Here is a 10,969-nt window from a genome sequence, read left to right on the forward strand (position 1 = left end):
CTAGGCTGTACACGTAGCTTCAAAATATCACAAAAATTAAAAAAAACAAAAAACGTCTCAAAAATCCAGCATAAATGTTACAATCTTGCATCGCTAAAAGAAAAATAAAGTGGTTGTCATCAAACATCTGCATGGAAACGGTTTCCCCATGCGCATCATTTGTGTCATTCCTGATTGTTACACCACCCAAAAAACATTCAGCCTGAGGTAGTTCCAAAGCAGCCTCATAAGGTTAACGGGGCCAGTAATGGGGGTGCTGTCCACCTCTTCTCATTTAAAGCAGTCTGATTAGCCTCCTCACCCCATCAGGTTCCTTACCATCATTCACAGGATCAGGTGCTGTCTCTCCCCCCCCCCCCCCCGCCCCACCACCATCCCCACCCCCCTCAAACTTAATCTGTGGTTTCTGTCAGCAGCGCCGGGTGGCTGTGCTCCTCCTCCTCCTCCTCTTTCAATGAGGAAGGGTTTCCCTGAGAACCCGGTGAAGACTGCTGTGCTTTGATTTGGCAGTTGGCGACCATGTGCTCAATGCTCTGGCAGAAATGGCATTTCTTAGGCTGCGGTGGCAGCTTGCACTCCTTGGCATGGTGATCCAGGCCTCCGCAGTTGTAGCACCTGCAACAATGAAGAGGGAATTATTAGGGTGCATGCATGGGAAGGGCCAGGATAGTGTGGGTAGGCTGTCTGACTCCTATCTGAAAGGTTCTGGGTTCAACCCCTAGTGGGCCACAGGGCATGGTACCCCTGCTTCTAAATTATTTGTATTTATAGATTCACTGCAAGTCACTTTTTGAAAAGGGTCTTATTAATGCCTTCAGTAATAAGTAATGACACATGTGCGCCACTAGGTGGTATTGACTGTTCTCAGTTGGAAGGGGAAGCTACCACTTTCAGAGGGCATTCCAGGTCATCCTCATCACAACCCCAACTCAGATCTACACATCACACTCATATGTTCACCCATGTGTTCACAGTCCATCCAGGAAGTTTCGCAAACTGGGGTTGTGTTTTTAAACAACCGTGAGCACCTGCTTTTTGTATTAACAAAATAAGAATCTAGATTTGAGCCTTCTCAGCTTAGCTCAAAAGGTCCAATCCCCCCCATCCTCCCATAGAGAGAGATCCATCTCATCATAGCCTTTGGATGGCACACAGCAGCCAGAATCAGGGGCTTCTTTTCAAACAAGACGTGCCACAATAGCCACGCGTGCATAGGTCGGGCCTGGGGCGTGTGCTGACAGATGGGAGGTGGGTGTCCAGGCAGGATAGGGAATCCCTGGATCCTTTGTGGAGAACAGATGATGGTGGTCGAGGGGGTCAGGGTGTCTTTGTACTACTGGGACATTTGGAGATGGACGTCAAGGTCTCTGCAGCCGAACATTCACTCTCCCCCTCTCACTCTTCCCCTCCTCTTTTCTCTTCCTCCTCCTCCTCCTCCGCACGGATCAGAGGAATCTGGAAGGGGAAATGCTGTCCTTTGTCTAAAAAAAGCAGTGGTCACCTTTGAACTCTGGCCCCAATCACCCTCTACACCCCCCCCCCCCCCCCCCCCCACCACCTTATTCAAATCGAACCTCCAACTCCAACCTAGCACCCAACCCCCACTCGCATTTCGTTATACAGGGTTTCCATGGCAATGGTGACCCTTCACCCTTCCCCTTTGCTTAGGCATCTGTTATCAATTAAACGGACAGGATATTCTTCTTTGCTCTCCGAATCTTACGTGGACTGGAGAAAAAAACATGCCTCAATGATTTATAAAGCATAAAGCGCACTTTCAACGCAAAAACCAACCGAGGGCATGGCAGATTCCCTGTCCAAAAAAACACAGCGGTTGGTGTGCTTCTGCAAAAAAACAACTTAAAAGCAACACAATACACCTTGACCCTCTCAACTGGCCCCAACCAACAGACAACAACCATTCAGCAGGGTTGAAACGGGAGAGTGGATACCAATACTAACTTTGAGAGTTGATGTGTAACACAGTGCTCAACCACAAGTACCCTCTGTGGGCTCCACAAGGCAGTAATGATCAGCCGCACATCGACTGCTGTCCATCTCTAATCACGGTTGACAGCAGGCAGAATCCACCAGGCCTCTGACCTATCCCTTCATTCATATTCACACCACCCAAAAACAACCCCAACGGAGCCAGTGACCACCATAGGATTTTAATACATCTGTTTTTCCTCAGGTCCAGGTTTGGTAGATCATATGAGCACTACAATAATCCCCACACCCCACCCATCCCGATAAAAAACAACATTTATATCAAGAACATGATTATTACAGAAATTGGACTATCCAACAATTGCCGTCTCTGTGAGAAGGATACACTCGGATTTCCGCCTGGACACACAAAATCGATTGAATAAAAGGGACAATAAATGCCAATAAATGGTGGTAGTTTTGTAACACTAGAAAGCCACCTCGGCTGTAATTACTGTTTCTGTTGATCAATGCTACGGTTATTTCTATCATCTCAGTTTTCTCAGGCACTACAGCTCACGTCGGTCCAAGGGTTTTTTGGAGTGATGGTTGGTAGGTGTAAAACCACCAGGGGCCCTACAGATTTAAACAATTATTGATCCGGGTCACACACCAAGCCAAGTGTTGGGGGATGGGGTCATGGGAGAGATGGGAGAGAAACCAAGGCACCATTTTGCATCTCATCCAAAATGGAGGATACTAAGGATGTGGTAGCATTAAAGCGTGTAGACTCGTACACAGGTCCCAGCCTGAGATATGAGATATGCCCAGGAAATGCTGTTTTCTGTCTAGTTTCAGGAATTATATATCGTAATTTGAAATCACAGATGGTTACGTTTAGGTGACAGTTTGGAAGGATTCAGGTCAGTATCTAGGGGAAAACCAATGCATGCATGGGAATAACAAGAAAATGTCAGAATCAGTAGTTGTACCTGTTATTACAACACAGCCAACCAAAACGGTAATTCAAAGCATGGCTCTCCTTTCCCCCACACTTAGCCCTCTGTGGTCTGGCTTTCTTACCGGTCTCCTTTTGAGCGCCTCTTCTGGATGTTCTTGCCTTTGGGCCTCCTCTCGCTGCCCACACAGTTGTTGCCCTCCGGGCCGGTGACCTGCTGGGACTCCAGCCCCTTGGATGACTTTTTGAAGGTGAACTCCACCGCCTCGCCCTCCTTCAAGCTGCGGAAACCCTCCATGTGCAGCTTGCTCTGAAAGGGTACAAAATTCAAAGCTCTGTCAGGCTCCTTCAAATGTGCACTGCAACCCTGAACTTATCTCAACATCAACCGGAAGAGCATTATGTGAGAACACAAATGTAATAAGTTGGAACAGATATTTCTCTACCAGCTCCCTAGAACAAAGTCAGTGTAATGTCTAAGGAGTGCATGTGTGAATATGATTGTCTGGAAACTCACAGCGACTAGATCCTGTTCTACATACTACTGTATTGTAGGTGGCGGTAAATGCAAAGAAGAATACACAGTGAGAGTTGATGACATTACTATTATATGACTGGTGTGAAACCGGAAGAATGTCGTATTATGTCAAAACACATATTGATAAATATTGTTGATAAATGCAAAGACATCATTATATCATCATTATGAATGGGATATCACATCTACACATGTGGTGTAAAATAGCACCAGGGCAACCTTCACATCAACACCACAGCAATAGCCTCATCATCGTCCATGTTCAGTTTTAATACGCAAAAACACAAAAATGTCTGATTGCTTTATATATGGATCAATGACGGCTCAAGAACCACATTCTACTGACATAACTTTAGCACCTGGGACTCCCATGCTTGACAACTGAATAACTAAGATGGCAAGCATCTCGTGCTAATCCCCCATCAGTTCCAACTCAACGGGGTGTTGTTTGGAAAAGACATTGACCCTTCAGGCAAACCTAGTGGGTTCCTCCCTGCCAGATAACACAGGAGACCCCATGGCGCTTATCAGCCATGGGGCATTTAAAAAGATGTCCTAAAGTACCATTTGGTAAACAAAGTTTGCATTGCTTTTCTACACAATGGAGCCGTTGCCCCAATACCGTCGTCTTGTCCTTGCTTGGATGGTAAAGCCAATAGGGTAATCACACACACACACACACACACACACACACACACACACACACACACACACACACACACACACACACACACACACACACACACACACACACACACACACACACACACACACACACCAACCCCTCCCCCCTCAGGACGGACTGCATTCCGCAGTGCAGCTCCCGCCTTCCATCCCCACCCCCTGACCCCCTTCCCATTCCCATCACAAAGCTCCACTAACACTCTGGCCAGCAGCAATGCTCTGCAGGATACTGGGAGGGGGTCCCTGGGGTGGGACTGGGGGTTGGGTGAGCTGAGGACTGACACAGGGAGAGTTGGGGGTGGGTGGATGGAGGGAGGGATGGGGGTGTTGGGAGGACATTCTTCGGATAGTTGTTTGGCAAAGAGGCGCGTGTGATAAAAGCTAAGGGCAAGCCGGCAGGCTGGTGCAGAAGTGATTGATTCCTCTCTTTGATATCAGGGAGGTCTGAACGCGGAGTAGCCGTTCTCTGTATGGCCGCAGAAGAACTGCACAGCCATTATTTTTCCACAGATTGGTTGATGAACACACGCAAAAATTGTAATGTGTTCTCAACTTCCCCAGAGCATCAAAACTGCTCTTCCACCTAAAGAGAATTGACATGGATCAGGCTTTTCTCCCAAAGCAATGAGCTGCTGGGACTTGTCAAAGCACTTTTTCAACATATAACACGATGAAAGCACCAGTGTCCCCATAAAATCCTGGTCTCATTTGATATAAACAAGAAATGTATGATGAAGAAAAACAGTGCAGCTTATCTTATCATGAGACCATTTATAAATTAGGTTACAATCGCAGTTACATCTGGAGATGGCCCTGTCCTCTCCAGTGAATCCAGTAGGCCGTAAGCCTAAACTCAGACCTAAACCAGAGACTTTTAACATGATCTCTTGGAAACTGGACTGTATTTGGTGCTGGTAAACCAGCTAGCACGATTTCTGATTAACCAAGTCCTGCATTTTACATCACAACTAAATTGAGTTTAGCAAGGAAGACATGAGATGCAGATCTATCAGATTTAAAACATACCAGTAACAAAACAGACAAAACTATTTGTAGTTAATTAACATTGCCGTTCAAGTGAACGTTCAAGTGCAGAACAGTCAAAAGTCACAGCTACTTTCGAGATCTAGGGACTCTGAGTCTGAACCCACTTCCTGCCCTCACATGTCCAGTGACCCCTGACCCTCCAACTGAGCTAGTCCGAGGGAGGGGGGGTTAGTAACAAATGTGTGTTCTTAGATCTAGAATATATATCTCATATATATCTCAAAAAGAGCGAGATAAAAAATATATTAGAAGAGACGCCATGAGGAGAAAATACTCCTATTACACCCATTAGACTAGTGGTGACGGAAAGAGAGAAAGCAGCGAATAGAGAAACAAAACAAGAGGCAGAGAGAGATACAGAGACCCAAAGAAAGAGTTAGGGAGAGAGAGAGAGAGACAGAGAGCGAGAGAGAGACATCAGGGGACAATGAAAGTGAGAGAAGGGAAGGGGGTGGTCAATCATGGCCAGAGAACGGCTCTTCACGAAGACACACGGCCCTATTGTCCCCTCCCCACAAAGGCCTGTGGACTCTGGGAGTTAATGTTGCTTGACACGCGGCCACTAATTTTAGGGCCAGGGCCTCTGCCGTTGCTGTGGTTCCCGGGCATCTGTCAATGCCACGCGCGCTCGCACTGGCAGGCGGCCAGTGGAGGAAACTTGTTAGATACGCTCTTTAAGTGGACAGGACAGACCATAATATGATCAGTTGGAGCCCACTCTGACCAGAGAGAGTGCAACATCAAACACAACAGAGCCTATCTCTGAGGTGTGAAGACTGCAGGATGGGTTGGGTCGTCACACTTATGGTTTAGGGTTTACCGCTGCCATGTGGCTTTTGTTGGGCTGATGACAATCAAGCAGGGGTCTCGATTTTACATGTCAATTGAGGATGTCTAAAAGTGTTCAAAGTAGGCCTGATATGATTTAAAGACCAAGTGGGATTATTTTTGGACAACTTTTCTCAAAATATAACCATTATTAAAATGGTACCATGTTTGCAAAAGTATACTAACTGAAACACTGACGTTATAACAACCCTCCAATAGCTCGTAAGAGAGGGTCACATAAGAAGGGGGGGGGGCAGATATATGCAAGGGGTCCTGAAAGGTGGAGGTGGGTTGGCAAATGCAAGATAAACCTCGAATCGCATATGGACTCACACTGAGCGACACACATGAACAAGAAGAGAGCGATGAGACTTGAATTCCTTTATGGCAGGAAGCCGAGGTGAATGGGTTGCTCCTGGGGACTATTCGCATTCAGATGCTAAATCTTATCAGACAGCACTCACTCACGCCCTCCTCCCCCCACTAGTAAATTAGCAAATGTTAAGGCTTTGATGTTGAAACTGACCATCGAGCTGGATCCCAGTTTAAATATGTGTAGCCCTCACAATTTAGTTAAACTGAAAAATACGATACAATTTAGAATTTGAAACACTGTATCACCAAGCATTAGAATTTGAAACACTGTATCACCAGCATTTATTTTAAATTATTCTTCTCCTTCACGAGGTAACATTAACATCTTAATTAGCCCGCGCTAAACCCCATCATTACCATACCAGGGTGACCACAAGGGGCTCGGTTCAGGTGGCGCAGCCGGCAACACGTGTTCCCACGAGAGCAGCAACACCCACAGCTGCACCTTCCTATTACGACCACCTCCATTGTGCTTGTTTGAGTTACAATGGCGTCGATATATCTACGACACGTTGTTATCGTCTTACCTGATGGACAAACACGTCGACGGCTTCGTCGAGCGGTACCCCCTCTCGGTTGGTCATGGACAGGAATCCGAATCCCATGCGCACGTTAAACCACTTGCACACGCCGACCCCATGGAAGGACTGCGAGTCTTCCTCGGCGCTGGGACCCTCGTCCTCTTCTGCCTTACAGACGCCTAAGATTGGAAGACAAATATTTGAACAGCCATCCCGTTGAATGAAAAGCTGAGGGCACAGTTTTGGTTCACCAAACGCACATAGAGCTAGAGGGCCGACATGAACTGTTTACGTTTCGAGAGTCTTCCTTTTAAAGTTGGAATGCATGCTGGAAGTGGCAGAAAGAAATCGGTCAAATATAGTAAATTACAACATGTGAAGGACACCCTTGAATTGAACATAGACTACGTGTAACATTCTGGATAAACGTGACGTTTAAAGCAAAACCTGTTTATTCCAACATTAACCACAAATACAATCGGATTGACTGGGGGACGGAACGGAACTTCCCTCAAAATTATAAACGATATATGAAAACGTTCAAAAACATAAGCGATCGGCAACAACTTTCTAGCTCTCTCAAACGAAATGGAAAAAAATGTTACTTAACCTGTAATTTCTTGATTGGAAACCGAACCCATTCTTCACTATACCACCTTAGGTCAAAACAAGCACCCAAGCTACAGTAACCCTTTGGCCCACGGACTGAGTAACGTTAGGCCTAATCCTCGCTGGTGGCCACTTTCATACTAAATGCAGTGAAACCTTGAGGTATAGGCTACTCTCGGAGAGCGAGAGTGGGAGCGCGAGATAAACAAAAGGGGGGTTGCCATCCCTAAACCCTTTTCCCCCAAACAATGCGGTGTGTGTGTGTGTGTGTGTGTGTGTGTGTGTGTGTGTGTGTGTGTGTGTGTGTGTGTGTGTGTGTGTGTGTGTGTGTGTGTGTGTGTGTGTGTGCGGGCGTACGTGCATGTGCGTGTGCGTGTGTGTGTGTGTGTGTGTGGGGGGGGGGGGGGGTCCGCCAACATCAGAAAGACAATACAAGAAACCCAGCCCCCTTTAACCACTCCAACCGTTTCTATTCTTTTTTTTCTTTTCTTTTTTACTGAATATAATGGTCCTACCTTCTGCCATGTTTGCGGCCCTCGAGTATTGTGTCCCAGTGTTGAGTGTGTGTTTTTTTCTCTGAATGTTCGGGGCCCGAAGCGCTCCGAAGCCGTGGTTTTATGTCAGCGTAGTGAACACAGATCTGCTGGTCAATACAAATGACCATTTGGCATCCTCCAAACCCCCACACGCTCGGTCATGTCCACGTGATTCGAAATCATATTCCCCAAGGATTGATTGAATAGTTTAGGGGAAGGGCCAGAAATAAGGTTGAACCAATGACATAAGAAAACAAAATGAGTAGGCAATTATTATTATTTAAATAACTATTAGGCTACATATAAAATATTACTCTGATAAAATATGGGAAAGTGGTGAAATTAATTGGATAAGATATAGGTAGGTTTACTGCGTATGGTTTGACCAAAGTTTCCCTTGTGAATGAAATAACCCAATGTCAGCCTGCTCGAATAAGCAAAAATGTGTGTTTCTTTTCTAGATGCTCTTAACATTACCCGGTTACCCGGTTACTCTGTTTGTTTTAAGAAAAAAAATGTGTCATAATTAGTCCTGTCCACGTCAACCTAAAAGGGTAAAATAGCACGTGTCGGCCTATGCGACACACACACACACACACACACACACACACACACACACACACACACACACACACACACACACACACACACACACACATTTGATTCATTTATTTGGAATGACCAATACTACAACACCATAGCATCCAAATATACAACACAAACACTGTGCAAGTAGGCCTATCCACAACCAAGTGAATCAGTTCATTATATCATATACGATTTTGTAGTAGGCCTATGTTCTAATTATAAATGTAATCATTATATAGGCTAATTATTAATAGTTTAACGAATATGACACCTCAAAAGGTTGACAAAAGCCCTTTCCCTTTCCTTCACACGTTTACTTTTCTTCACACTATAGTGGGTAAGTCTACCTTAATATTTTATCCATAGGCTGCATGGATTGATATTTTTACGAACCGCAAACGGCCATTCAAAATTCACTATTCCTAAAAGTCGGAAAAACTAACACATAGGCCAATGTCTGACTGCAACCCGAAGGGACAGGTGCTCGGTGCTCGCACAGCATGCTGGGAATCAAATATTGGGATGAAATCGGAGTTCAGACAGTTATTGTTGTTGTTCTTGACGACAGAACGTTTCCCCGTGTACGATCGTTCACCACGTGACGTCAACACAGCCCAGAGAGCTTGGGCCGGAAGATCCCGACTGCAAATAATGGAAAATACATTGTTGATCCTGACGTTATCGCCTTTATACCATATAAACGATTGACTTAGAATATCTTGGATAATAAGCCTATTAGCTTATCAAACACATGCTATCTTAAGAATATAACATATTTGCACGTTTTGTGGTCAATAGGCCTCATTGATGCTAATTTTTCCAAGACAGCAAAACAAGTGTTTTTTTTTTTCTTTCCTGCCACCTGGGTCATAGGCAGTTGGCAAGTCGTCTTTTGTTGTTGTTGCTGTTGTTGTTGTTGTTGTTGTCGTCGCCGTCGTCGTCGGTGGTTGTGGTTTTGTCAAACAAATTAGGAGTAGGCCTATACTAGGCCTGAATTCGGGGTGAAATGGAAGTAAATAATCTACAACACTAAAAAAAGACAAATAATCAAACATGCACATAATGAAGCAGATACTGGCAAGTAGGCCTACTCAACCTGTAACTGAAAAACAACCCGAGCTCGTCAACGAATTACAGATCGATAGTGATTGATCACATAATGCTAAACTGATTTGACTCGTGTCCTTGTGGGATGATGGATGACGCGAAAAGATGCTGGCAAACCGAATTTATTTCCTTATTTATGCAAGGCAATAGGCTAATATATATATTTTGAGCGAGTTGTTTGGTGTGGGCTACGTTAACATAAATAAAATCCGGATCATCAATGTGATAGGCCTATATTATTAGTAGTAGCCTAGTAGTAATAATAATAACAATAATAATAATATAAGTAATTTGAATAATTGTAATTATATATATATATATATATATATGTTATTACATAAACAAATATATAGCTATATGTCAAAGTCACTATTCCGCCAAATCAAAGCTTTTTCGGTTTGCAATATAAAACATTTATTTCAGAAACTATAAACTAAATTAGCTATTAGGCTTTAATTGATCTAAGCCAATGTTAAATTGAATTGATCAATTAATTTGATTGGCCCTGAAAGAAAATGATGCAGCTTGATTAGGAAAACGGAGATTAATTCACGAGACTTTCATTGATTAATCGAATTCAAATTCTTTGAGATTTTACTACCAAACGAAAATGAAGATCCATTTGAGCTCCGAAGGGCCAGATGGGCTGAAAATGTTGACTTAAAGGTAACTCCCAGGACGACCCCTTGCGGCTTTAAACCGATCTGCTTCTTATTAAGTCAAATATTGACCTTAGAAACTTAAATCCCCGGTGCTATCGTCTAATCATTATCATAATAACTAAATCAACATTAGGCCTATAAATTAAGTGCCATGCATTTTACTCACACTGACCTCCAATAAAATTAAGTGCGTTGATCTGATTTAATTTATGAATTAATAATTGTGTTTTGTTCAAGGAAAATAGGACTACTTTCAGCATCTCACTTAAGTTTGACCGTGAAATTTCGCTTGTTTTAAAGTTTGATTTTGAAATTTAACCTACGCATTTTCCTTTACAATTCATATACAAAGTAAAGGTCTGTGCAATACCCTGAAAACCGGCATGACACCCCCTTGGACGTATGGCCTGACTTGGTCCCTCTGTCAAAGTTAATGAACTGTTTTAACAAAATTAAATAATTAAATATTAAACACAACATAAAGCTACATTTGTCATTGCTCTGTATTTCTAATTAAATAAATGAAACAACAATAATGATAAACTAAGTTATCCCCAAAAAATAGTAGCCTAATAGTTCGCATTTTA

General features: G+C 43.8%; 1 protein-coding gene across 1 annotated transcript; it reads right to left on the bottom strand.

The window, feature by feature from the left end:
- Positions 1-392: 392 nt before the first annotated feature.
- On the bottom strand, positions 393-7,521 carry lin28aa (lin-28 homolog Aa; the record flags this gene model as incomplete). Its single annotated transcript, XM_084471789.1, has 4 exons — positions 393-615; positions 3,013-3,197; positions 6,887-7,059; positions 7,491-7,521. The coding sequence occupies 4 exons, from the start codon at positions 7,519-7,521 to the stop codon at positions 393-395; spliced, it is 612 nt and encodes a 203-aa protein (XP_084327915.1).
- Positions 7,522-10,969: the final 3,448 nt, after the last annotated feature.

Source organism: Micromesistius poutassou, assembly GCF_964030765.1.
Source record: "Micromesistius poutassou genome assembly, chromosome: 8".
NCBI lineage: Eukaryota > Metazoa > Chordata > Actinopteri > Gadiformes > Gadidae > Micromesistius > Micromesistius poutassou.